Source organism: Odocoileus virginianus, chromosome 1, assembly GCF_023699985.2.
Source record: "Odocoileus virginianus isolate 20LAN1187 ecotype Illinois chromosome 1, Ovbor_1.2, whole genome shotgun sequence".
Classification (NCBI taxonomy): domain Eukaryota; kingdom Metazoa; phylum Chordata; class Mammalia; order Artiodactyla; family Cervidae; genus Odocoileus; species Odocoileus virginianus.
The window spans coordinates 25115541-25143452 of NC_069674.1; the positions used below are offsets into that span (position 1 = coordinate 25115541).

A 27912-nucleotide genomic window follows, 5' to 3' on the forward strand; every position below is an offset into this window, starting at 1 on the left:
TCTCGTAATTCAGCTGACATTTAATTACAAGGAACCCAGGTTCTTAGACAGGGCAGGAGATGGGAGCCAGCAGTTCCCTGTAAGCCTGAATGGCGGAGGCTAAGGAGATGGGGACACAGGGAACATATGGGTGGGGTGGGGTTGCTGGCACAGTATGTCCTGCCCAAAGATGAGGGTAGTGGCCACTGGTAGTCTGCCCCCTCAGCTGGCCCAGGCCTGCCATCACTCCATGAGGCAGAACTCTGTCTCTTGCGGTCGCATGTTGGGTAACACATACAGAGCCACAGCTGCAAGAGCCAAGAACACCACAGGCTTCCACATCCCAAACATGTTCTGTGGGGACCAAAGACAGATGGTGAGTGCCCAGTCTTCTGAATCCTTCCCTAAGCCAGAGAATGCCCTGCTTACTGGTGCTGAGAGATACCTCAGCAACATCATTATGGTCCAGTTTCTCTTACCTCCTGGGTGACCGTTGCAGACAATGAGGGCTTAGCCCCAGCACCACTAGGTATCTGGAACAACACTATGTGGATCCCCTGAGTGGGCTGCCTCCACTCACGTCCCATGGGGTGGAAAGAAAACCAGCCCCTGTGTGTAGGAGGCAAGCTCAGGAGCAGATTTTAGAGCATCCAAATGGTTGCCACAAAGGATTAGATGCCATGGCAGGAAAAAAGAGGGTAAATTTGGGTCCGTGGGAGAGGCAGCAGCATCATTAGCTTGATGGAGGAAAAGTGAACTCAGAGTCAAGAGGGAGGATGCTAAGACTGGCGGGGAGAAGTGAAGAAAGTGCACCATGAAGTACAGGCCAACGTGAGGTTCTTACGCAGCCCAGACTGTGAAGGACAGATGTCCTTGAAGGATGAATTCAAGGAAGCTGGTCACTGGCCCTGGGAGACAAACACCAGGGTCATTACAACACCTCCAGTCACCAGGCTTGGTGACTGGCTTCCTGAGCATGTGCTGGAGTTGCGGAGGCTTCCAGACTCTGCAGACCACAGCAAATCCTGCTGATTCTTGGGACCGAAGGAAAAGGATCATTCAGGGAACGTGACATCTTGGACAAGAAAATACATATAGTTGGGAAATTGTTCTTATTTTATATTCCTGTTTTTTTTTAACTTAGAAGACAATTTGGATTTTGAGTCATAAGTATAAAGGCATAAGGCATAAAGTAACAGAAGAATGGTTTTAGGTAAGGACAAAGAATAACTCACTATGCTAAGGATGCATTTGCTCAGAGAAAAATGGGTCTAAAAAGATTTTTTTTCTGGTAAGTACTGCCTTATTTTATTGTGGCATTATTGTTACACCTTTTAGGTGTACCATCTTCACATTTATTTCCTGTTTGTCCTATTGTTTTCTGTTCTGTTGTTTCTCCTTTCTTGCCTTCCTTGGGTTAATTAAAAAGTAATTTCTGAATATTATCTTTTGGCCTTTTGGCCATACTTCTGTATTCTAAAAAGAGGATTTTTAAGCCAAGTATAAAGATCAAAGAAAATCTCCTAAATTTGTAGAAACAGGTTCTGAGAAGAGAACATATGAAATGAAAGAAAAGCAAAACCATGTTGGAAGTGCAAATACAGAGTACTTCATGTGAGAAGATAACTGAAAAGGGAGCTAGAAAAACATTTACTCAGATGCTTACAACCTAACATGCACTGTAAAAAATATCAGTCTGGGACTTCCCTGGTGGTGCAGTGGTTAAGAATCTGCCCTGCAGTGCAGGGGACATGGGTTCAGTACCTGGTCGGGAAACTAAGATCTCACATGCCGCAGAGCAACTGAGCCTGTTGAGACACAACTAAGACCCGATGCAGCAAATAAATAAATTTAAAAAAGAAAAATATTAGCCTGATGTTTTTAAAGGAGGAAAGAGCTGAACCCATAGATATGAACTTGTGGCCTTTTACACCAGGCAGAGCCGAGACTTTAGATTGGCTGAGGTGATGGTGGGTGTGGATGTCCCTAAGGACTGAGTCATGTCAGGCTTTCCTTTCAGGCTGCATTACTGAATTGACTGATCAAGGAAATAGTGTTTGGGGGACTTAATCAAGGTGTTTGACAAGATTTTCCATGCTGTCCTTGGAAAGAACATGAGAATTCAAGAGCAGGCTGACAGCAGCCTGTTGCATGAGCACTCGTGTGTGACTAGTGAGCCTGAGCCTGCAGAGGGCCTCCAGAGGCTTGCCCTCACCTGTAACTCAGGTGAAGGCAAGATGGTGGCTGGTCAACCCTGAGCATGAGGGAGTGAACGTGAATATTTTGAAACCACAGGACCAAGAGAAAAAACAAACAAAAACAATCTATAGGTGAGAACAGCAGACAATGGACTAGACCTCACAGAGCTGAATGGAAAATTCTGCCTTAGATCCAAAAAATCAACTGCAGGCAGAGGACAGGGAAAGAATGCTCAGCATATGCAATGTGAAAAGGGGTTTTATAAACAATACATGAAATAAATTAGCAATGTGGTATTAGTTAGCAAGAGAGCCAATGAGATCTGAGGCTGCACTAAGAGGCTGCTGAATGGTGTCTTCCTAATTACTAGGACGTAACCAAGGAAAACTGCTCTAAATGAGGAGAGATACAGTGAAACAGGATGAAAATTCTTTTTTTTTCTTTTTTTGGTCACACAGCATGGCATGTGGGGTCTTAGTTCCTCAACCAGGGGCTGAACCCACACCCTACCTGCAGTAGAAGCACAGAATCTTAACTACGAGACCACAGTGAAGTCCAAGAGATTAGAATTTTATCTGATGCTAATACTAAGACCTTAGAATCTGATTCACAATTTACTGGCTGTATTACATATCCTCTCTAGGCCTTAGTTTTACCATGTATACACTGACGATAGCTACCTTGTTGGGTTTTTCTGAGAATTAAATGAGTTGACACTTACAAGGTGATTAGAATAGTGCCTGGCATATTGTATGCATTATGTAAGAAGAGTATGTGCTCATTATTATTTTTGTGGTGTTCTATCATTTATAAAATATTTTCATACACATGAACTCATCTGTTCCTCATATGAGGAAGCCAGAGGACTTATCATCTTTTGCTTACATTTGAAGAGACTAATGTTCAGATTATCCATTTTGCCCACTGGGACTAAGCTGTAAGAGACAGACTCACCCAACGTCCCTGCCACACTTGCTACTCGACTCTGAAGCCTCAGTTCCTGGATGGGGGGCAGCATACTAGGGTGCAGCCAGGCTCTGGGCTAACAGGTTCCTCCCCGAGGACCCTTACCCAGGAGTTCCTTCGGCTCCCCTGGACCAGGCCTGGCTGGGTGTGAGTTGGTGAAAGGTTATGGCCAAGTGCTTTGAGTGAGTCCCATCCCACAGGGAGGGACTCAAATCCAGGAGTGTAGAGGGAGAGAGTCCTCAGTCCTCACACCAAAGGAGTTAAAGACCGTTCGAGAGGAGTAACTGGAATTGTCTAACAGAAGGGAGGAGACGGGTTGAAGAGAAAATAAAAGGTGAGGAGGAAAACAGGAAGGAGAGAAAAGGAAACAGAGATAAATGTTACAACAAATGGTCCAGCAGTCACTCTGAAACTGCGTGTGCTCTGAGTCAACTGCACTCCATTTACAGGGATGTTAGAAGAGAAGGGTGAGCGATGGAAGTGGCAGGCAGAGCATGACAAAGGAGCCAAAATGGGCCAAGGGAGAATAGTTTACGGGTTCTGGAAGGGTTCTACTTTGGTCCGTTCTACATTCTACCGCCTGAATTTCGTGTCCTGTTAACTGATCAGATTACGTGGACTGGTACCCAGAATATATCAGTTTGGTTCCCTGAGAACAAGGCATCTCTGGTGAATGGAAACTTTTTACCAATACCACATCCTCTTCAGAAAGCCTAGCTTGGGAAGCCAATTACAACAGAATCTGACCCCCCAAAAGAGATGTGGCTTTCTTTTTCTGATTTTTTTTGGAGACCAGAATTCCCAAACCAGAGAACATCTCAGTAGGAAGTATATAATATGGTGGAGTTTGATGCCAAGGAGGACAGACAACTTAGACTGCCCTCATACAAATGACCCTTGGGCTCACAGCTCTCCAGACCTCCTCTCTCACCCAAGGGGGGAGGCGGTAATTAATAGTTATAGTGAGAACTTAGCTCTAGGGCTAAACAAAGACAAAGAGCAGCCAGGCGAGCCCTGCAGTCAGACATCTCTCATCGAAAGTAGTTGAAGGGGCTCTGAAAGTAGCCACAGGGCTGCAATCATCCAGATTTTTCCAAGCCAGAGGACAGAAACTCAAACTGTGTCAATGGTGAGCATTCCAACTCCCCACACATTAGGAAGCCATGCTCCAAGATGTTATGGGCTTTGCCCAACGGGAAGCCAGGACTAACACTCAGTCGTTACTGTCACCTGTTGTAAAATGACAAAAGCAAACAGCAAGCCGCTGAGAGAAAGGGTGAAGAGGAGAGGCCAGGGCAACCTGCAACCCCCTCTATCCCTAGGAAGGAGAGGACGCAATACCAGTACCTGTGTTAGGATGACGTCTCGGCCCACCAGCACCAGAGCAAAGCCGATATGACCACCAGGCCTACGAGAGGCAAGGAGAAGATGGGGGGATCGGGGGCAGGGGATGACTGCAACATGTCAAATGAGGAAGAGGCACGAGGAGAGACCAGGAGATGAGAGATGGTATAAAAAGACAAACATACATGAATCCAACAGATAATGAAGATGATAAAACAAAGGGAAGAGAGAAAGAGATCAAAAGGTTAAACAACAGGTCAGCTAGAGCAGTGGTGTTTCTTTTCCACAACTCAGGCCTGGTTCTTCCCGCAGGTAGCCTGCAGAAGACGCAAAACTGAATGGGTTAAAAGCAGTAGCTTAGGTCCAATTCGGGACCAGGTTTCTGGCTTGTCACATCCCACTTGTATCTTGTCAAGCCAGGGTTATCTGCACCAAGACGTTTCTTGTGGATCAGTACCTCTGGGGAAGTGAAGCTCCAGGGGGTAAAGCTGGGCGCTCCAGATGTGCAGGATGTCTGCTCCGCCTGGGTCACTCTAGGAAGGGCAGTCTTCTGCCAGGCCACCTGGCCCTTTGTTAGCCACGTGTTCTGGCTGCTTTCCACCAAGTCTGTGCTCTGGGCTCTGGTCCCTACCATCCCTTAGGAGTCTGATGCTGTCATTATGAGACAAAATGCACTAAAACAAGCTGACAATGGCAAGGGCTAGTCGTGACTGCAACCATCTTCCAGAGAGAAACTGGATTTGCAGGCAGTAACACATATGCCAGTAAAGCTGCTTGTAAAAGAGGTAGGACCCACAGAGGTAAGGGGACATCTCCATAAGCAGACACAAGAAATGTACTAGATTTTGAAGTAGAAAAATCCAGGCTGCTGTCTAGAAAGATGGCACATGAGGCAAGGAGATCTGTGAGGAGGTTCTGAACAGGCATGTGGTGGGATATAAAGACTTCAAAGAAATGGAACCCTGCAGGAGGGGCTGAGCTTACTCCTACTTCCCACATCCTAAGTCAAGGTCCTCTGCCACAAGATTGACAGAGAACTGTAACTGGGTCCTTAGCCAGTGCCACAGACTGAACTGATAGAAAATTCCAGAAAACCTTAAGAGTTGACTGGGACATCCCACCACAAGAAACTGACTTTCTTACCCTGTGTTCAAAGGGACAAAAAGAATCAGTACTATAAACTGAGGACTTCTTCAGATACTAATCAAACCCTTCAGAAATCAGAGCCCCCAGTTAACTTCAACCAGGGCAGAGATTCAGCTAGTATGTTCCTGTATAGATGTACCAGTTGTTAAAATATAGAAATGCTTTTGTACTGTTGGTACATTACCCAGGACACTCCTCTCCAACCTCCCAAGATCTGGTAACTAGAGGGTTAGGGCTCTGGTTGGCCTCCCGAGATTGGCCAACGGCCCTGCTGTACAGATGGAATGTCCCAGCACTTCTGATGGGTTCCGCCCCCTTCCTCATGCCTGTAATACTATATAGAACCCAAGAGGCACACCAGCCTCTCCACACCCCTCACGGCAACAGAAGTCAGCCCTAGGGGTGCACCCCAGAAAAGCAGGGCTGGATGACTTGCCCCGGCTGACAGAAATGTCCATCAGTGTCCTCAGCGCAGTGCTACGAGAGGGTGAAGAACCCTCCTGAAGTAACAAGGGCTACGTCATAGATGAAAGGAGGCGGGACTCCAACCAGCACACTGCGGTTCCCAGAAAAGGTGGTCCCCACCTCCATTCCCACTACCCCAGTGTGGTGCCTCAGAGCTTGCTGGCCTCTGTTCCTGCCAAAGTCCATCCAGGGGCTGGACCACCCTCAAACACTGGGCACTTGCAACCAAGAGCCCATTTCCCACACAATCTAGCCTTCAGCTATGGTTACCTTTTTGCTCTCAGAAAGTGTGAGGGGGTTGCTTTCCTCTGAAGCTTCTTCATCATCCTCCTCCTCCTGGTCGTCTTCGTCCTTAGCCTCCTGGCTGGGGAACTCTTCGTCTTTCTCCTCCTCATCGTCTTTGAACTTAACCTCTTTAGGACCTGTTGGCTCAGAAACCATCCCGTCCTGGGACTCCTCCTTTGTTTCCTCCTTGGCTTCCTTCTTCTTTTCCTCTTCTGTTTCCTCTTTCTTCTCCTTTGTTAGACCATCCAAGGATGTGTGGCTGGCTTTATAGTACAGCACCACCTCCAGACTCTGTGTGCGGGGGGCAGGATCGGGGATGCTGCTATCACCTTCAAGACGATGCTCAACTACCTCGGGAACACGTGCTTCCTGGTGTGTCATGGTGCATACAAAGTACTGTGTCCCAGGACCCAACTGATGCCCCTGTGCACCAGGTGAGGGTAGCCACACCCAACTTCTCTGTGCCTGTACTACACCTACCTGGGACTACAAGCCTACCTGGGACCACACACCTACCTGGGACCACACCTACCTGGTCCTATACCTATCCGGCCATTAGCCATTTCCAACAGTTCCCAGAGCTAAAGATCCTACACCTCAACTACTGTTTCCTACCCTTGCATGGTGGCTCCTATTTTATCCAATCCTCTTCTGTCTATGTGTACCCAGGGCTTTGAATAAATTCCTTTCTTTTCATATATTTGGTGCTTCTCTTGGGCATGTGACCCAGAAAAAACAACCTCCCACCCCTCTGCAAATTGCACTGGGCTACCTGAAACAGTCATCCAGCCTGGGGGCTAGAGCTCCAGATCTGAGTGGTCCATATTCTACCCTCCCCTTGACCTCACAAGAAAAGGGAGGACCAAAGCACTACTAAGATGAATCTACTCTAGTGGAGTTAAGAGACCGCAGAAGCTTCTCCACAGTGACCTCATCTGGTCACAACGGTGGTAAAGATGAATTTTCTTCCCAGGATCTCTGGTAACTTCCTACTCGTCTGACTACTAAGGTTATTACTCACCTTCGTGGTCTCAAGGCCGCTCTCAGTACTCTCTAGGTTTTGCTTGGCCACCTTTTTATTTTTCACCCCATTGGCATTCTTATTCATGTTCTTGTTGCCGTTCTTGTTCCTGGTTTCCTTGGTAACAGAGGACTTCTTCTCTTTGAGCTGGCGGAGCTCTTCCTGGCAGCACTGTAGCTGCCCTTCCAACTGCTCCTGCACGGCCAGAAGCCGCCCCTGCTCATCCATGCTGGCCTGGTACTGCAGCTGCAGCTCCCGCAGCTTGGCCTGCAGTTCTTTGATCTGTTGGTAGTGGAGAGCCCATTACCCGCGGCTGGGCCTACATGATCAGTCTGGCCCCTGCCTGGGGGTCACAGCCTTAGAATCTCCCTGCTAAAGCCCGTGGGGAGGCAGATAATACAGAAAACATGAAAACCGTGGAAAATGAGCCTCAAAAGCAGTTTTACAAAGAGGTTCTCCCTAACTTGAGGCACATGACTTACATCTAATGTGATAAAAAAAAAAAAGGATGACTTAAATTATGCTTTTACTATGAACTGGCGGGCGAATGACTGCTGGGCTAACTGAACCATGGGGCTTGATTACCTAGTGGTTTTTGATAGGAACTCCTACTTTGCTCAGGCTATTTCTCTAACAGGTCAATCATTACCATAGGAACTGTGTCGTATGCTTCTGAGACTGGACTGGGCTCCTGCACCTAGCCCTGGAAACAAAGGCAACTGCCAGCCCTGCTCACTACTCACTGGCTTTTGTCCTTCCTGGCTTCTGGCAGCACACTGTGGCCTCTGAGGTAGGTACCAACACCAAGCAACTGAGGCCCATGTGTTTCCTGCTCTCTGAGCCTCTTCCATGCATACAGTGACCCCCACTGGACAGTGGACTACTCCTGGTCAGAGTCAATGCCCTCTAATCCATTCCTAGGGATGCAAAGCATTCTGCTTAGTATTATGAGAAATCCAAAAGAAGACCTGGCCCTGTCCTTGAGGGGCTTACAATCTAGTTAAAGAGACAAGGTGGAATACACACAAACTAACTAAAGAAAACTGGCAGGAAAAAAAATTGCAACTCTACATAAGTGCTCTAGGACAAAAGAGAGAACAAAATGGCAGAGGGGAAAAAAAAATCATTTCAAGGGGTCTTGATGATCAGTAAATTCCAGCACAGCGGGCGCCTGAGAAATGCCCGTCAGAGGCCCAGCAGACTGCCCTGCTGCCTAGGGTTCAGCCCCTGCTCCGTCCCTCCACCAGGAGGATGGCACCTGTACAGAGCAAGCAGTGAGCTCCTGTCTCACCCTCAGCCTCTCTGAAAGGACTCCAGCCTCCTTGGGCTCTGGGGACACCTATGAGAAGCCCTGTCTCGATGAAGGCGGTTACCTCAGTCTTGTCCTTGTCGTTTGGGCAGGCGACGGGCTTCTCGAGGCCTTCCATGCACTCCTTGAGTTCCTTCTCGCAGGCATCCAGCTCCTCCTTGAGCTCTTTCTGCTCATCCAGCAGCTTCTTCATCCGCTGCTGCAGCAACTCGTGCTCCTCCTGGCTGAGCTGGTACATGGCCTGCACACTCTGCAGCTTGATCAGCACCTTGGCGACCACGTCCTCAAGGTGCTGTGGAGGGCGAGGAGTGAGGAGGGCACCCTGAGGAGCCCCTGCCCTCCACCCGCTCTCTTTGCTGGGCCCTCTTATCTCATGGGTACAAAACACTGGCCGAAAGGATCTGAAGCTGCCCAAGGGGAGAACACTGGATTTCTTCCCATGAAGAACACATGACTGTGTTGATGAAAAGTCCAGAATCTTAGACTTCAGTCCAGATGGAACTGTATCTCCATAGGAGGTGGGGAGAGCACCTCATTCATTTCCTGACGGTCAGCCAGCTCAGCTCTGAGCCCGCTGCCCACTTCACCTCTCGGGCCCTTCCCCATGGCCTCTCCTAATGAGACAAGAACCTCTGTCCCCTGTCTGACCGGACACCTGACTGCCTTTACCTCCACAACTCCAGGCTCAGCCAGCTCGTCGTCCATGCTGCTGCTGACGTAACTCTTGTGACAGGTGTTGGAGCTGCTGCTGCTGCTGCCATAGCTCCTCTTATAGGTGTCGGAGATGCTGCTGCTGCTACTGCTGAGGTAACTCCGCTGGTAGGACTCGCTGGCACTGGTGCTGCTCTGGTAGCTCTTGAGGAGGCTCTCTTCGCTGGCCTGGCTGCTGCTGTAGCTCTTCTGGTAGCCCTCATCATCATTGATGTCGCAGCTCTTGTGGCAGTTCTCGTTGCTGGCGGTCGTGCTCGTGTAACTCTTCCTGTAGGAGTCCAGGCTCATCTTGATTGAAGGGGACTGGTCTTGGAGCAGCTGCATTTCTTCTAGACAGAGCTGCAGGTCGGCCTGCAGCCTCTTCCGCTCCTCCAGAAGCCGCTCCTGCTCCTGCTGCAGCAGCTCCTGCTCGGTCTTACTGGCCTCGTACAGCTCTTGCAGGGCCTGCATCTGGGCGATGATCATCTTGGACTGGCGGGAGTGGGTGGGGAGACACCAGCGTTACTTCAGACGCTGCAGTCCTTCCAGCGGAACCCCTCCTGGTGAGGATGTCTGAGATCCCAGGTCAGGGAATGGCACACCTGGCCCTCCCAGCTCACTGCAGCCCAGGACTTCCACTTAGCCTACAGGTACCTGGCATGTTTCAATTTCTTACTCACTGGAGAAAATCTCCTAGGGCAGACACTCCGCAATGTCTGGGCTCTCATTTCCCCTGGCTTCTATGCTCTGGTAATCCTCTCTCCCTGGAGCAGCACTGAGTGGGTCTCAAGGTCACTCAGCCTCCCTTCTCTCTTCTTAGTCAGGTGGACCCATTATCCTGACCTCTGGGGTTCAGTCCCCTCCTCCACTCCCAATTCTAAAATCAGCCCTGGCCATGAACATGAGCGTACGAAGAACTCCTTCCTTGGAAGATGCAGACTTCCAATCAGGGTCTCACTACGAGTCCCTGCACCTCCTGCCTCAATTCCAAATCTGGCTTCTGGGCATGCTTCCTGGGCCCTCTGGGCCTGGCTCCTTGGCAGCTGATGCCCAGGATGAGGCCTGATCAGTTAAGGAAATATTTTCTATTTCCTGGTCTGGTTCCTGGTCTATGTTATCCAGGCTGAAATTGGATGCCCCTGGAACCCGATCAACCAAATCGCATGGTTTGGACTTCTGCTGCTCCCTGCATCTATCTGCCTGTCTAGGCTAATATCTGGACAAAGCGATCTCACTTAAATGGAAACTGTCTTCCTGCTCTTCCTTGCCTACACTGAGGCCTCAGACTACATGCATCTCCCAATCCTGAACACACCTGTTTAGAAATTTCCACCAGTATGACCTCAAAGGCCTGACCATTCACTGGTGCTTGAGACACATGTATTCTCTAGTCTAACGCCTCTGACCTAGCTGTTACTGCTACAAAGTTTCAATCCAATGAAGACAGTGAGGTCAGTACCAAGAACACCATATGCTGGGAATTCCTCTCTTGGAAACAAATGGCCTCATATATGCCTCATGGAGAACACCAAAAGGTTACAGATTTGGATCACTGGAAAGCAAACTTCTCAATCATCAATCAGCTCACAAGGAAAAGACAACATGTTTAGAGTCAGTCCTAAAGAACCCAAACAAACACTAGGTTGATCTACTTCCAACTACATCTGGAAAATGAGGTATTAAAGAGACTGAGTTCAAAGTATTAGGAGATCACAGACTTCCTTGTCATCACAATGCTTCAGCTGGGCATCCATCCGGAGCAGCTCAGGCCAGACCTAAAGCCGTGACTAAGGAGCACATGAGTGGGCTTTAGCTTCCTCTCTGCTCCTGGCCCAACAGGCCTTCAGAACTCAGACCCTGCTATGGAGCCCCTTTCCCTAGCATGCTGCTGCCCCCAGAACTGTCTCCCTGCTTCTTGCTATGGTTACCTTGTTGTGACCACACTTTGAGGACTTAGGCCATTTGGGATCCTCGGGATTCTCCAACACTTCCCGGAAGCTGGACTCCTTGAAACGATGCAGCGCTCCTTGCAGTTCTAGCTGTTCTTTTACTATGTTCTCTTGGTTCTGTATCAGTTTCTTCTGCTCCTCCTGCATGCCTTGGTAGAGCATCTGCACTTCACACAGGTCCTGTAACTTTGTGAGGAGCTCCTGACTCTGTGAGGTGGAGTGGAAGGAAGTGGGCAGCACTGTGATGGTTACACAGAAAGACCTCTGCCTCCTTCCCGCTGGGGACACTTCCCTCAAAAGAATTGGCTTTGCTCAGCCCACCTGGGACAGGAGGGGAGTCTTTCTACACAGACCTGCTAGTGGAGGAGTAAAGACCTCCTGTGGGTGGATGTCTTTTGTTGTTTACAAAGTGATTTCAAGGACATTTTCTCCAGATGGACTAAATATCTAAAATCCTGGACAGATTCCAGAGTTGAGGATGTATTTCAAGATTTAAAGCCCTAATCGGCTATATTGAGCAGTTTTGTGTAAGGAGACTGGCGAGAAAGTGAGGAGTTAAGACAAAGTTCTGTTTGCACCCTTTCACTTCTCCTCAGGTTGCTCACATCCGGGAAGGGCCTCGCAGCTGACGGCCGCCCTGGCCGTCATTACCTTATGGAGGAGACCAGACTTGGGGAGTGGGAACGTGAGCCTGTGCAGCTCTTCTTGTAGCTGGCCCTGCTCCTCCTGCATCCTCCTCTGCTCCTCCAGGAGCTCACACTGCTCCATCTGCAATTGCGCCATCTCCTTCTGGCTGGCCTTGTAACTCTCCTGCAATTCTGTCAGTCTGAAGAGCAGCGCATCACACTGTGGACGGGGCAGGGCACACAGGGTGGTCAGTGGACCATGCCTGTGTTCTGTCCTGTGATTCACCAGGGTCTCCCGCCCTGTGGTCACCGTAGACTAATCACCCCAAGCCCCACTGCGCCCCCTAGAGGCCTAGATGCTGAACAGGAACCCCAGCAGGAGGCTCAGGACTGGTTTGGCTGTGCTGGAAATTTTGCCTAATAGTCCTCTCTGAGGGTGGTTTTCAAGGGAGTGTTGGCAACGCCCCTCCCTTTTTACCTCCCCCTTGCTTCTTTCCTCTGGTGAAGACCATTTTCCCACCATGCTGGGAATTCTAGTTCTCCAGTTGTTTCTATAACTGATTATGTTCCTTACCAATAAGGATGTACTTTCACCCTAATTTCCCCCCATTTTTGTTTTCATCATCAGCTTTAAGAATCTTTAGAGAAGTATGAACTATTGCTGAGCTGAGGTTGAGAAGACTAAAGTATCCTGTGACTCCAAAAACCCAATCTTCTAATATCAGACTAGTCTCAATGCCCTTTTAGAACTAAAGACTGGCTTTGTGTGCCAACATCCTTCTCCCTTCCCATGGTTCCCTCCCCTGGTAGAGGAAGTCATGAGCAGGATATGGACCTGGACCTCTCAATGGAGTTGGTGTGGCGGGAGGAGGGAAAGTGAGCCTGGGTGTAGAAAGGCAGGTGGACTACTAGGGCAGCCCAAAAAACATCTGCGGCTCTGTGTCTTGGGAAGGCCTTCCCCTGGGTACATAGCCTGCTGTGGCAGGAGCGACAGAGTATTCTAGCAGTATTTTGCATCATATGTTGACATTTTTTCATTTCCTATCAGTGATCAGGAGCTGAAAGTACTCAATAAGGCTAACTAATAATGACTTGCATTTTACACACTATGGAGAAAAGGGAAAGTGAGGAAGGAAGGCCTTATTGATCACCAGGATTTTCCACTAAAACAAAGTGAGGTAAGAGTAGTATTCTGCTCATTTTAAAAAGGGTAAGATTTGAGTCGAGAATTTAACTACTCTGGTCATGGGAATAAATCCGGGAAAAGCCCAGGTTCTTCTAATAACCAATCAGCATTCAGGGCACCAACCATGCCTTTGGACAAGAGCACCTACAATCTGCCTCAGAAAATTAGACCTTCTTTTTCTAGTTCTAATAGTCATGGTTGTATATATGGGCCTACATGTATGTTCTCCTCCACAAATGACAGGATATCACTATAGGTCAAATAAAAAGTATAAAGTCTACACTCATGGAATCATGTGTAAAATCTTCAGGTGCTCAGACTGGACCCAGATGTATTGATTCTACTAAGCTGTAGCTCAGGCTCAAAGTGAAGGTTAAGTCAAAGCTTTAATGTTAACAGCATGGATTCTGCCTCTGTTCCCTGCCTTTCCACACTCAGCTGTGACTGGACAGGAAGTCCATCAAGCCTCTCAGCTGCACGACTTTATCTCTTGCCCCTAGCCCTCCTCTCTCCAAGGCTCGGGAGACCTCACCTGTCTTAGTTACAATTACCTTATTAGCACACTTCCCCTTGTCCTCTAGGATGGACTGGGTGCTCCTGAGCTGCTGCAGCTCCTGCTGGCAGAGCAGGAAGTCCTGCTCCAGCTGGTCATACATGTGCTTCTGCCGGTCCAGAGTTTCCTGGCTGCACTGGTACAGCCGCTTCGTCTCCTGCAGCTGGGCGTGGACCTCTGCACTCTGGGGTGGGGAGGCAGACCCCGCCATTATCCCCAGAGCCCCATGGCCGCACTCTCTCCTCTCAGGCAGGGGCTAAGGGGTCCTACCCTGTCCTTTCCAGGTCTAGGGGGGATTCCCTGAGATGAACCAACCCCTAACAGGCTCTCCACAGACACTGGGGGTTTCCTCTATGGGGAGGCAGAGAAGGGAAAGGGCCTCCTTTCTACAGCCCTTTCGGACTTAAAATCACAGGAAGCCGAGCATGTTGTGACCCTCTGAGGTCACCTTTCCACTGAGCACAGTCATAGTTGTGTATATGGACCTACATATATGTCATTCATGAATGACAGGATATCATTATGGTTCTAATAGTAAGGTATAAAGTCTCCTCACCAACAGCTCCTCCACAGAACTACCATCCCTCTCTCCCGTGGACCCAGCCTCTGATGGGAGGGTCTGCCGGGCTACCTTCTTCCTCGCCTGAAGCCTGTTTTACCTTCTCGCTGCTCTCCTGGTAGGTGGCCACAACACCCCTGAGGTGCTGCACCTCGGCCTCGTGGCAGCGCAGAGTGTCCTGCAGGTGCTGCTGCACGTCTAGCAGTTTGTCCTTCTCACATGTGATGCTCTGGCACTGCAGCTGCAGCTTCTGTAGCCGACACTGTAGCTCCTGCGGTGGAGGGGGCCTGGGGCAGTGCCTCTGCAGTCCTCCACCCACTCACTCTTCTGCTGGAGTCTCCCTCAGACACAGACAGTCTGAGAATCCACTGGTCCCTGCCCTGTGCTTACGGGCTGCCCTCTGGTCCAATTGGGGACTCGAGGGCAGCTAGAGTCCTGGACCTGTGGTGCCTGGAGCTATTTCAATGTTCTACTCTCCTCCCCACTCTGCCCAAACCTCTTGGCACCTAAGCAGCCCCTCAACTTGGGTCACTGTTACCTTCTCACTCTGGCTTTCTACTGTGCTTTTCATGATTTTGAGCTGCCGGAGCTCAGACTGAAGTTGTAGCTGCACCTTCAAGAGCTCACTCTGCTCATCCTGGCTAGCATCGTATTTCTGCTGCAGGGCACAGAGTTTGGTCTTCAGCTCCTCATTCTGTGATGGGGAGGATGTGGGAAGAGTGGTTACTCTCAGAAATCAGCAGACCCCTCTCCACACCAGAGTAGTTCTTTTTGCTGAGTGGACATCTTGAGGAGCTCCCCTGGGCATTAGGGTTTAGTTTCTTCTCTGCAGCAGATGCTCCATCATGACTACCATTCTAGAATGCAATGCTGTATGACTTCTCCACTTGCTTTCCAGTTGACAGTACCCCTGGCTGGAGGCCAAGAGTCAGTAGAGCGCAGCCCGCCTCTGCGTTCATCCTCCCTGGAAGCGGCAACTCCAGTCAGGCCCTTCTGCCCTCCCCTGGTGCCCAGCCCCATCCATGTTTACCTGGGTGACGCTGTGGGATGTCTGAAACCGAAGCACCTCATTCTGTGCACACTTGAGCTCCCTCTGCAGCCGCCTCTGCTCCTCCTCGCTGGTCCGGCGATGGTGATGTAGCTCTTGCAACTCACAAGTCAATTTCTTACACTGTGTGGGAAATGGAACAGGAAGCCTGAATTACTACAGGGACCATATGCACTCTGGGAATGGACCTGGGCAGAGTACAGCAGTCCTTTTACTGGAATATTCTGTGAAAGGCACACAAGGGAGACCCCAGAGTCTGATCTCTTGCCGTAAGCACCTGTCCCCCTTGTAGGCCTTGTGTCTAAGGAGATGCTGCTGCCACAGGCCAGGAGAAGGTAAGAGCGAGGCAGTGAAGGGGCTGGCCTTCCCCTACCTTGCTCTGCATGTCATGCATCTGCTCCTTGGCTCCCAGCAGCTGCTGCTGCAACAAATGCATTCCAGGATCGGGCTCCAGGAAATCCTCTTCTGAGGTCTGAGACTCTGCTGACTTCATGGTCCGTAGCATTTCGGACTCCAGCCACCTTTCTGTTGCTCTTCGTGTTCTGTAATTCAGAAACCCAGAGCCACATTCAGGAGAGGGCTCTGCCCAGCACCACCTGCCAAGTATGCCTGGTCCCAATGCCTTCATTTAAGGCAAAAGACAGTTAAGGAGGCTTCTCTTGTGATTTACCTCTCAAACACACTTAGAGGATGACAGAAAAAGTCCCCAGCACCTCAAGCTGCAAAGGCATGTCTGGCTCTGGGAGACCCTAAGGGTCCTAGTCCAGTCGGGCTGCAGGCTAGGACTGGAGTCAAGCCAGCTCCAATTTGGAGGCAATGCATCCTCAGACTGGATCAAGTCTGGGAGGACAACAAAGGAATTGCTTCTCCTCTACTCCAGAGCAGAGTCAATCAGACCTAACTGCCTAGAGTGGAAGAAAATGAAATTTCAGAACTCGCCCAGCTCTAGTCCTGAGACATCTGGTTGGATTCCCATACCTGCTTCTCAGCAGTATTGAACCCTTCAGATACCATGGGAAGGACCAGCTCTCCCACAGTGGAGGGAGGCTGGGGAGCCTGACATCAGCCTTCACAGGTTCTATTCAGGGAACAGCCCTGTCCTAAAGAATCCTGTGGGCCTGTGGGCTGTACCTCTCACTCTCCAGATCCGCAAGCTGCCCTGTGAGGCTGCTGTTGCTCTCCTGCAGGGCCCGGTACTCCTCGTTCAGGAAGTGGTAGCGTTCCCGCAGTTGCTGCAACTCTTCTGCAGAGGACAGGTGGAGAGGTGAGAACCCAGGGAGGAAGCACAGAAGACCAGCCCCCAGTTTTCCAGCCTAGAAATCTGGCTGCAGAAAGCTGAAGAGTTTCTTTTTCTAGAGACAGATGAGATACCCCATGCAGAGGTTTAGAAGACGGGGCCTGAAAAGTTTCATGTTGCAATGGGTCTTTGTCCTCTTTCAGTGTGCTACCCTTCTTTTCAACTTCCCAGAAGACTGGCCCTGGGTGTCCATCTTCAAAACCTCAACCAAGAGGGCTGGGGGGGAGGGGGGGCATGGAGGTGGCAGGGGAAAAAAGCAAAACCAACCAAGACAGCGTCTTCAGATTTTTAGGAGCTTTTGAGGGTTTAATTAATTAACTGTGAGGAATTTTGGTTTATTGTGTTTAAAGTTCCCATTCAACTGTTTATGGTTAGTGTCCTTACACTTTTAGTACAAAAAGCTAAGAGTGTGAACTGCCAGTCCTCAGCTTTCAAGACAACTCAGGCATCTTTACACTTCTTGTTGCCCTTTTACTTCCTTTATCATTACACCCAATCCATCGGCCTGCCTATGGTCAAGAATTTTTTCTAATGATCTTTTTCATCTGCCAACAAGAAAGCCCACCACAATCGAAGCCACAAATCACACATCCGCAAGCATCAGCAGAGATCTGGTTAAAATGCCCCAGCACAGATCCTAAGTTCCAGATACCAACACTTTTTCATGATGTAAAAATAGAAACATACATATCTGCTTTGTTTTTTCATGATTAAGAATTAATTCTCTCAGAATACTAATTCTACTGATGTTTAGAGAACACTAACTTGCTCCAACTAGAGCCCAAGGCCTATCTTTCCCACTCTAAGAGTCAACACCCTGACATTCACTTCTAGTGTTTCTTCTTTAGTCCAATCAAAAGTCTTTGGCATACTCCAGATTACCGTAGAAGGAAGGAAACTAATCTTTAATAAAAACTAACCATGTGCTAAGCATTAGACCGGATGATTCCAGCCTTGGAGTTAGTTGTGTGTGAGTGCTTTCAGCATACTAGGCATTTCATTTAATCCCCAAAATAGCCCTATAAGGTTTTCTTTCTTCCTTTTTAAATAAACTTTTAGTGTTAGAATAGTTTTTGATTTACAGAAAAGTTGCAAAGATAGTGCAGAATTCCCTGGGAGTATTCTCACCTAGCTTGTCCTCTTGTTAACATCTTTCCATGGGTACATCTGTCATGAGTAAGGAATGAACACTGGTACATTACTGTTAACTAAACTCTATACTTTATTCAGATTTTTCTACGTTTTCCCTAAGGTCCTTTTCCTGTTCCAGAATCCCATCCAACTATAAAGTTTTATTAATCAATTTTCACAGCTATGGAAACCGTGAGATAATAACCAGGCTAAGTTTATCCTGCTAATTAGCAGAGCTGAGATTCTGAACAGCCCAAGCCTTCCCACTGTGTTAGCCTCCTTCTCAGAGTATATCAGTCCAAAGGCGCTTCTGAGAGGCCTGTTACAGCTGGGAAAACTTGCAGTTCTTTTGATTCCTTGTTGACTGCCTCTGCTTGACCTGGCCTAGTACAGGGCCTCCCATTATACTCAGATCATAAATCTAGCCTCAGAATAAAGGCAAAGTCTCTGATGTCATGAAGCCTAGCAACTCGCTGGGAGACTCCGAGCAGACTCTAAGCTTTTGTGTACCTCATGTATTACTGGAAATAACCTCTGTTCCTCTCCAGCTGTCTTGTGCTCTGGTTTGTTGTCCCCTAAAACTTCTACTTGGGGAGGGCTGTGTGCTATGCTGTGCTTAGCTGCTCAGTCGTGTCCGATTCTTTGTGACCCCGTGGACTGCAGTCCGCCAGGCTCCTCTGTCCAAAGGGCTTCTCCAGGCAAGAATACTGGAGTGGGTTGCCATGCCCTCCACTCACATTCTTTACCATCTGAGCCACTACGGGAGTAGGAAGGGCTTTAGCACAGGCAAATCAACAAATATATGATGGCTCTGTGAGGAAGAATTCTCAGGGGACATCTCCATGGTACTATTTTTTATACCACCATAGACTGGTTACATGACCTCAAGCTTTTCTCTCTTAATAGTCTTGAATCCCATCTAGAAGTTTCCTCTACAGGCTCCCAATTCATGATCTAAGCCCACCTTCTTGCATCCTAGCTCCCTCTGCTTGATTTGACTCACAGACCAGGAGAAGGGCTCACTTTCTCATACCTTGCATCTCAGAGAAATCTGAGAGACTGAAACTATTGGAATGGTCAGAGTTCTTCATGTCTATTTCTGCACGGAGGGAGGTGATCTCCATCTCATATTCTCCTCGGATTCGGTCCATGTCCTCGAGTTCATTCTGCATCCGGCAGATGTCCTCCTGCAGGGAGGCTATGTCACTGTCGTGTTCGGTCGCAGAGTCCTCCGCTGCTTGCCGCAGAGTCTGGATCTCAGCCCGGGCTAAATGCAACTCCTGTTCTATTTCCTTAAGTTCAGATTCTTTTTCACGCTCTAACAGGGAAATCTCCTCCCGCAGGGACCGCAGCTCACCTGCAAAGCCCAAAGATAATATTGAGATGATCAAGAGGATAACCGACCATATTCTAGAGGCACAAAGTTAAAGGAAGGCTTATTTCTTATCTGGAAACTCCTGACAACCTGGTCTCTACCCCATCAGAGAAGTATAGCTTCACCTGATATGGAATAAAGGGAATACCTAAGAGAACAGAGTGAATCTAGGTAGTAAGGTGCAGTAGGAAAGCAGATCTTGAGGCTTGGCATCAAAAACAAATTAGGCAAAAAATAAAAAACAAAACAACCCCAAAAGACAAACAAACAAAAAAACAAATTAGGCTACCCCAAACAAAAAGTATTAGGTACTTCTAAGAAATCACCTGACAGTTAAAGACCAGAGCTAATTTTCAGCATTTTACTTATGCCCTGAGTCTTCCCAAAAAGTCTCTTACTAAAAAAACACTTATAGACTATTCTCATCTATTCAGTCTGGGAGCTTAGAAATTACAGAGCCTCAGATTTTCCACGAACTGCTTGTGTAAGTACTGGTCCCAAAAGAATGTGTATTTAGAGCTCACAGCTGAAATTCAAATGTAAGCTCATCGCAAGGTAATCAAACATGGGGAAATAAACTAGATGCCAATCAATAAGGGATTGCTTAAACTGAAGAAGATGAAATAGAATATTGGCTGCCATTTAAAAGAAAGTGGCAGATCTATAGAGAAAACATGAAAGGGTTTCCATAATATACTAACTACAAAGAAAACTGAGCTGTAAAATACATGGTATTATCTCATTTTTGCAAAAATATTTATATATGTAACATATAACACAAATATACAAAGACATAGAAAAGGGTCTGGAAAGATATAAGTCCTTAACCATAAAACACAGTTGCTGCTAAGGAATGATTTAGCATGTGAGAGGGACTTTTACTTTCCACATCATATATATCACTGCTTTGTAACTTTTCACAACAAGCCTATTTTTATAATAGGTTTTAATGTACAAAATAAACATGTCAGAGCTCTCAGTATCTGTGGAGCATCTCAGGGTTTCTGAACAGAGGTACCCAGGAGAAACTAAAAGTGGAGCAAGAGTAAAAGATATTGCCACCAATACAGAATCCAAAATTGGGGGGTCAGGATTAGGAAATTAGGATTGAGTTAGGAGGGTCAGGACCTTCCCACAAACTCTTTGCAAGGCACCCCCTCCCTAACCCTTGCCTCCAACTCCCTTCAGATTTCAACTTTCCCTAGCCTCTCCCTCCACCTTCTCAAAAAATTAAGCAAAGTCCTTCATTAAATGCTCTCATAACCCCTTGTACTTTTCAGTGTGTGTGTTATTAAAACGCTGGCCTCCCCTTCACTTGTAAGCTTCATGAAGACAGGAATCATGTCTGTTTTGCTCACCATTACAGCTCCAGGATCTGCCAGAGACCCTAGCATAATGCACTCAATAAATATTTGCTGTATACCTGCATAAATGAAGCAGGGGATACAACTAGTTCACAAACTTTTACTGACGACCACGGGCGCAGAATTGTATGTTTGGGTATAAAAAAAACAAAAACACTAGAACAGAAAACGGAGGTTTGAGAAGAAAAACTTGGACATACTACAGACATAAATGCTGAGCCGATGGGGAGTCCGGAGGCAGGGTGGAAGGTCTCCGGCCCTACACTGCCAAGCTCACAGGTGCGGTTCCGGGCACAACTTTTGACAGTCTTCCCTTCTCTACAGGCATCCTAGCAGTCTCCTCTACTTAAACTATTAAACAAGTATTAGTTGATCACCTCTGTGCCAAGCCCAAACATCTCTGCTTAGATTCTCTGACTTCCTTCCTATTTGAAGGAAATAAAGTCCTTGCTCTTTTTACTACTGAACGGTCTGCCCCTTGGAGCATATAGCCTAGTGGGGGAGACACACAAGTCACAGGCCATTAGGATAAAGGCCCGGGTGGGTTTTCTGTCGGAAACCTCCACTTCCCCACTCTGCCCCTGATGTTCCGGTTCAAGTATCCCTGAGGTTCTCCTCTATGTCTTTTTTTTTTTTTTTAAAGGACATTCTCAGATCCACTGAAGAATGGCGGAGGGTCCCTCTAAACCTTGAAAAGTTCTTAATTAGAAACACACAGGGGCAGAGGGGTGGAGCTTGCGGGCACCAGGGAGGACCTTATCGGAAGGCTGGGCTGGGCGGCCCCTCACTGGGGTGGCCTCGCTAGGAGTTGGAAAGGCCGGACCGGGGTTCTGAAGAGCCGGCGCCGGTTGACAGTGAGACTGGGACGGTCGGGGCGACGCCGAAGGCCCTGGAGCCGGGCGAGGGGCACAGAAAAATCAGTTCTCACTCACTGGTTATGGCCTCCATCTCACCGGCCCGCCCCCCACCAAGCGGTCTCTCTTGGGGGGCCTCCCGCCGCCGGCCGGTCCCAGCCCCCGAGGGGCTGTGGCGGCCGGAACGGCCTCTCAACACCAGCTACCTCTGAGGCCGCGCGCGCCCCCTCTTGGCGGAAACCGGCAACGCGCGTGCGCAAGGATTCCTCCTCCGCGGGGTGGGGTCTGGGCGCCTTCCCCATACCGTGTCTCATAGCTCAGTGGGTAAAGAATCTGCCTGAAAGGTAGGAGGCAAGGGTTCGATTCCTGAGTCAGGAAGATCACCTGGCGAAGGAAATGGCAACCCACTGCAGAATTCTTGCCTGGAGAATCCCATGGACAGAGGCGCCTGGCAGGCTACAGCCCATGGGGTCGCAAAGGTAGGATACGACTTAGCGACTAAACCACCACCACCCAGACCTGCAGCCCTCCGCCCCGACCTGCAGCCCTCCGCCCCATCCCGCTGCCCACCCCTACCCCACTCCAGTGCTTAGGTGAGGTCTAAAGCTCTAGCGGATCCTTTCTTTCATCATACCAACATGATCCAGTGTGACCCATCCCCCCAAAACGAAACACCGGGAGCTGTCCCTTGGCTTCCTTTCCGTTGTTTCTCTGCTTCTCTCCAAGACATGACTACTGGAATTATGCGTACTCACCTTCTCCATTTCACCTCCCCTTTCCTCTTCAAGCCGAGTACAGTCAGGCTTCTATCTTCACTGAAATGTCTCAGAGCCCTCCGTCTTGCCCAATCCAATGGCCGTCTTACTTAGCAACTTTTTTTTTGTTTGTTTTTCAAAAGATTTATATACAGGTTTGAATCCAGAAATTAAGGTTAAAAGCATAAATATTGATAATTTCAACAGCGCTGATCACTGTCTCTTTGAAGCACTTTTTGTTCTTGGCTTCCAGGTCACCAAATGTTTCAGTGGTTCCTCCTACTTCAGTCTCTGTTCATTTCTCCTTGCCTGTGAGACTTTTAACTTCCAGAGCATCCCTGGGACCAGACCTTTTTCTCTCCTTTTCCTGTATCTCTCCAACGGATTTCACAGTGATCTCCCATGGATTCAAATGTCATCTATATGCTAATAAGTCCCACATTTATATCTCCAGTCCTGGTTTATCCCCTAGTTCTAGATTCATATATCCAGCAGCTTCCTTTAATATATTTACTTAGATGTCAATAGCTATTTCAAACTCAACATGTAGAAAACATGTCTTAAAGGGTTCTCCTAGCCCTGAAATTTGTTTCTTGTCAAGTTGTTCCCATCCACTCACTTTCTCAAGGCAAAGTCACCTTTCATGCCTCTCTTATCCCCCAATCCAATTCAGCAAGTCCTGAGAGCTCTAAATTTCAAATTGTATTCTCAATCATCTCCATTTCTACCGCTCTAATCCAAGCAACCACCATTTCTTTGCTGGACTATTGCAATTATTTGCTGACCAGACTCAACTGTTTTGACTCTTCTGTTGTCATTCAATTTCCACAGAGAAGCCAAAGTATTCTTTTAAGAATGTAAAGTGGATCATATCCCTCCAGCCCTGGCTAATACCCTCCCATGTTTTCCACTATACTTAGAATACAAGTCAAACCTCTCAGCTGGCTTATAAGGTCCTCTGTAATCTGAACTCTCCCACTTCCCAGAACTCTCTCTTAGCAAAATCCTCCACATGCACTTTGCTCCAACCACGGTGGCCTTCATTGTGTCCCTAAAGCACATGAAGCTTATTCTTGTCTCTGAGCTTCTGCAGTTGCTAGTTCACCTACCTGGTGTGCACATCCTCAGATTTTCTTCATGATTCAGGTCTTAGCTCAAATGTCCCCTTCTCAGACATTTCTAATTACTCTATCAAAAATACATTTCCATCTTACCCCTGTCCATATCATATTGTTATATTTTCTTCCTAGCATTTATTTTCTTCCTGAACTGATGGTGTTTGTCTGTTTTCTGCCTCTCCCATCAGAATGTACTCTTCATTAGGACAGGGATCTGATCTATGTTGTCTATAGCTGGTCTTCCAAGTATACAGGTACTCAAATGGTTGATAAAGCATATAAATCAGCCCTATTTTACAGCTAAGGAACTGAGACTCAGAAAGATAAAAGTGACTTGCTCAAGATCACAAAGCTTGTTATGTGCCAGAGCTGAGCTCAAGAATCTAGGTGACCTGAGAACAATGCTCACACTCTTTCCCCAGAGCAACATGGCTCCTGCAGTTTTTCTCCCTCCCCGAATGGCAGTCCACTCCAGAATTCTTGCCTGGAAAATCCCATGAACAGAGGAATCTGGTGGGCTATAGTCCATGGGGTCACAAAGAATTGGACACAACTGAGTGACTAACACTTTTACCTCCCCACCCACCTCAGCGCCTTTATTGTCTACTTTTTCTGTTTTATTTTCTACCTTTGCTTGCGTCTTCTTTCCCTCCTCCTCTCCCACCTTGGCTTGCTCCTCTCCAGGCCTGCTTGCCAGCCTTCCTTATTTTTCCATTTATACTTCTCTTTTGGCTTGATCTCAGTTCTCCCTGGAGAGTCCCTGCAGTTTTCTAGGGCAACTCCCCAAAACCTTCCCCAAGCCCACAGATGTAACAAAACCTGCCTCTTTATTTGGTGGCACAGTGGACTGTAGGATGCCTGCTTTGCTGCTTCCCAGAGATGTGGGCGTTAGGAAAAAAAAAAAAAAAAGGGCTTTGGGGGCCACTAGCTCGGTCCTAGGTAGCAAGAGAAGGGTTCTCATCTGCTTCCCTTAAAAGATGCACTGAGTCCCCTCCTGTCACTTCTCATTGGCTCACCATTCTTCCCATGATGCTCTTGGAGGGATGGGGGGGAAAGTAATATGGTTTGCAATTCAACCATGACTACCTACCCCTGGCACTGACCAGGAGAACAAAGAAAAAGGGATGCAGGTGTGAAGGGGAGAGACTGAGGGGAGAAGAGGGAGTTAGCCTCAAGGAAAGTTAGCCTCAAGGGGATGAAATGGGAGGGCAAAAAAAGGGAAGGAGGAGGGGGACAGAAGAGTCAGTTAGAGGTGCAGGGAAAAAAAAAAAAGGAAATTAAGAGGGTAATGGAGAGATGAGGAGAAAAAGGTAAGAACAGTAGAAGAAACTGAGGAGAAAGTACCAAGTGCAGCTCCACTGGTCTGCTGTGCCTCTGCTAAACCCTCAAGACACAAGTACTCGGATGACCGCCAGTCTGAGTGCAAGGATTTACCTTGGAGCTGCTGGATCTGCTTAGTGAACACCTCTGCCTGCTGGGCACTGGCCAGCCGCTCGTCCTCCAGGAGCCCTGCAGGGACAGGGGAGCTGGTGTCAGGCTGGGGACCCAGTGCCTTTGGGCCCAAGACCTCCCGCCCCATGGCAGGCACTCACCCTGCAGCTCCAGCGAGTCATCCTCATGCTGCCCTGCCAGCTCCCGGGTCTCCTCCAGTTCTGCCACCAGCCGCAGCACCTGAGCTCTCAGCTCCTCCAGCTCCGTCTCCGTGAGGCTCAGGCCTCGGTGCTTGCCGACTGACAGGGAGCCCGCGTTGCCACCTTTCTGCCCTGGATCATCCTCTTCTTCCATCTCTTCTTCCTCCTCTTCCTCCTCCTCCTCTTCCTCCTCATAGAGAGCTGGGAGTAACACTTCCCCTAGGAGAGACCCCCCCCCAACATCCCACCAGCTTTCTTCCACAGTCCTTAGAGGGCAGAGATGGTATAATAGTGCCACCTGGTGTCCTCCAAGGAGCCCCTGGGCAGCACCTGCATGCCTGAGGAGCCCTGAGGTGTGAGAGTCAAGTTTGGAGGTATCCATCCCCCTCCCAGGCCCTTTCTGGACCAGCATTGCCTCTGGGGCCTCCAAGGACTGCCTTCAGATGGACTAAACAGCCAGGGACCAGCTTGCACAAGGATACCTGCTTCTTCCATTCTTGTCTCTGGGCACAAGTAGTCAAGAAAGGATTCAGACACTGGGTGTGTCTTTAAGTCAAACAAGGCAAGAATTATAGTTTGGGGGTTTGCACAAAGTTTACAAATGATCCAGGTGGCTTGTGAGAAACTAGCTTTTCCATAACAAGACAGTATTGCCTGTCAGTAGGCAGAGAGAGAGAACAATTGAATGAAATGATCTAAAGGTTTTACTGGACAAACACTGGGGCTGCTCCAAATATATTCCATCGAATAGCCTTTTTGAATTTCTACCAAGTCCACTTTTCTTTTCCTTGCTGAGTGTCCAGGGGTCTCCCTTACTCCCCTGCTGACCACAAGGCAGTTTTTAGGGGGAAGTCATAGGTTGTACTTGTGTGTAAAAGAAAGCCTGCCATTTTAATGAGTTAAGAAGCTGGGGTGTGCTGGTCCCCAGTCTCTGGCTGGCAAGCACCCCCTCCTTTACTGCAATGCAGTTCCTCTAAATAGCAAAACCTTATCTGGATGGCAACTGTTTTGTTTTAGAATTCTGAATCTCTGGTCTGGTTTTGTCCAGTAACCACAGCCTAAGATTCATCTGGTACTCCTTGCATCATCTGTCTCCCCGGGGTCGGGGAGGGGGGCAAGATTGTCCACACTGGATGTGCACAGGGACCTGGGGACCCTTCACAGGAAGTCCTGGCAACAGGACCAGCATCCTTCTAGCACCCTCCTGGTGTTGGCAGCAACTGCCAAGTCGCATGGGTGTGGTAGGAACACACGTGTGTTGGGAAATTGGCCTTTTCAGCAGCCCCCTTCCCAGGCTCCCTCTTTCAGGCAGTAAGGTAGCCTAGAGAACCAAAGCCACCAGGCTTCCATTTGAAGTCAGTGGTGGTGGCACCAGAAAGATAGTTCACACGTTTACTTCCCTGTTTTTCAAAATAAGAGACAGCTTGAGATCTGGGTCGGGAGGCAGAGAGAACAAACCCCCTGCTGAAAGTCAGCTTCAAAGCTCTGTCCAAAGAGGCCTCTTTCTGTCTGGCAGCTCCCTCAGGACACACAACCTGGTTAGCTGGTGATTAAAACCCCAAAAGGATGTACCTTGAACTTCCCTCAAAGCCTGAGCCCTGAGGAGGGCTAGGGGCTGCTGAGCTGAACTAGGGGGAAGGTGTGTGTCCTGGCTCAGAGTTCTGGGGGGTCAGAGGGAGGAAGGAAAATTGGGTTAGGGGGAAGGAGAGAAAGCTTTATGGGAAAACTCACCCTCCATAGCTTGCATTCCCCGCCGTTCCAACGACCCCCAGCGTTGGCCCTTCTTCCTCTCGCAACCCTCAGACACCTCGTAGGAGCCTAAAGTGGTCACTGTGGGTCCTGTGAGCAAGGAGAGAGGAGGGATGGTGGGGTGCCGGGGTGGCTGGGGTGAGGCAGGGAGGGGAAGGGACACACCTTCTAGCCCTTCGGAGCCCTGGGGGTTTTCATCCTGGTGGAAGTACTTGGCTCACTCTGCCAGGCGTGATTCCTCTCCCCAAGCTACCCCTCAAGCTGGGCCTCTGGGGACACCGCCCCGCCCTGCCCATCCTCCGCTGCAACCTCTGTTCCAGGCTCCTCTCCCCTGCACAGGCAGGAAGGGTGTGTGTCTTTAGCCCAGAGGGGACGAGGGGGTGGGGGACGATGGACAAGGATGGCAGGGGGTGGGAGCCAGTAAAGAGGCTGAAACGGTGAGGTGGTGCGCCTAAAGGGAAGGTGGGGAGGGGGGACGGCGATGGCTGGCGGGGGTCGTGTGGACCGGAGCCCCTCCCCTCCCCTCCTTCTCTCCCTAGACTTCGTCCACCCCACCCGCGCCCCGCGCTCAGAAGCTTTGGGGTGCGAGTGGGTGCAGCATCTATAGAGCTCCGAGGGCTGGAAGCAGTATGAGGCTGGAGAGTCGAGACTGAGAGGGCTCAGGGCAGGGACTGTCAAGGAGGATGCGGCCGGTGTGGGGAAGACCCAGCCGGGAAAGATGGAGACCGGGCCCGGGTCGGGGGCGGGATGGAGGGAGGAGGAAGACTTCGGACGTCAAGGTGGGGAGTAGCGGGGGGAGAGGCCGTGGGGGTCTGGAGGGAGGAGAGATGGAGAAGAGGAAAGAGCGGCAGTGGAGAGGTGAGGGAGGGGCGCTCTGACCTGGGCCCGGGCAGCTCCAGCCCGAGGCGCCCGCGCCAGCCCCGGCGCCCGCCTCCATGGCCGCTCTCGCCGCCGCCGCTGCCGCCCGGAGCAGACGCCGCCGCCGCCGCTGCCGCTGCGAGGCCGGGTACCGGAGCCGGGTGCGCAGGGGAGGGAAGGCGGGCCGGCCGAGGGGGCGGGGCCTGGCCGGGCCACCTGACACCGCCCCCGCCGCCTCCCGGAAGCCGGTCGGCCGCCGCAGCTCCCGGGTGCCCCGAGGCCGAGCGAGCGGGCGACGCGAGGAGACCCGCGCGGAGAGTGCGAGCAGCCAGGAGTCGGCTGCGCGGGGGGACCCCTCGGCTCCGTGTGCCAGGATCCCGTCTCGCTCGGTGATGAGGCAGGAAAAACCAAAGAATGGACGGATCCTCCCGGCATGTTTCCTGCAAACAAGCGGA

General features: G+C 49.6%; 1 protein-coding gene across 9 annotated transcripts; it reads right to left on the reverse strand.

The window, feature by feature from the left end:
* On the reverse strand, positions 1-27912 carry CCDC136 (coiled-coil domain containing 136). Of its 9 annotated transcripts, none has more exons than XM_070465945.1 (19): positions 27479-27912; positions 26582-26689; positions 24812-25069; positions 24654-24728; positions 18787-19110; positions 16457-16568; positions 15699-15867; positions 15308-15448; positions 14816-14971; positions 14378-14548; positions 13717-13902; positions 12005-12199; positions 11333-11560; positions 9384-9896; positions 8779-9006; positions 7406-7687; positions 6370-6753; positions 4492-4598; positions 247-333 (listed from the first exon to the last, which is right to left on the reverse strand). In XM_070465945.1, the coding sequence occupies exons 1-18, from the start codon at positions 27534-27536 to the stop codon at positions 4497-4499; spliced, it is 3690 nt and encodes a 1229-aa protein (XP_070322046.1). In that variant the 5' UTR covers positions 27537-27912; the 3' UTR covers positions 247-333; positions 4492-4496. The 9 variants fall into 9 exon arrangements, with proteins under 9 accessions (XP_070322056.1, XP_070322071.1, XP_020770541.2 ...); XM_070465964.1 differs by having other exon boundaries at positions 6370-6675; positions 27479-27910; XM_070465955.1 differs by lacking the exon at positions 4492-4598 and having other exon boundaries at positions 1-333; positions 6370-6675; positions 27479-27908.

Excerpts from the sequence above, each read along its gene's own strand:
- CCDC136 (XM_070465970.1), bottom strand. The coding sequence starts at position 27,536 with ATGGAGGCGGGCGCCGGGGCTGGCGCGGGCGCCTCGGGCTGGAGCTGC. Across the intron at positions 13,903-14,377 it reads ACCAGGAGAGCAGCGAGAAG|AGTGCAGAGGTCCACGCCCA; the intron begins GTAAAACAGGCT and ends TCCCCACCCCAG. Across the intron at positions 12,200-13,716 it reads AGGGGAAGTGTGCTAATAAG|TGTGATGCGCTGCTCTTCAG; the intron begins GTAATTGTAACT and ends CCCCGTCCACAG.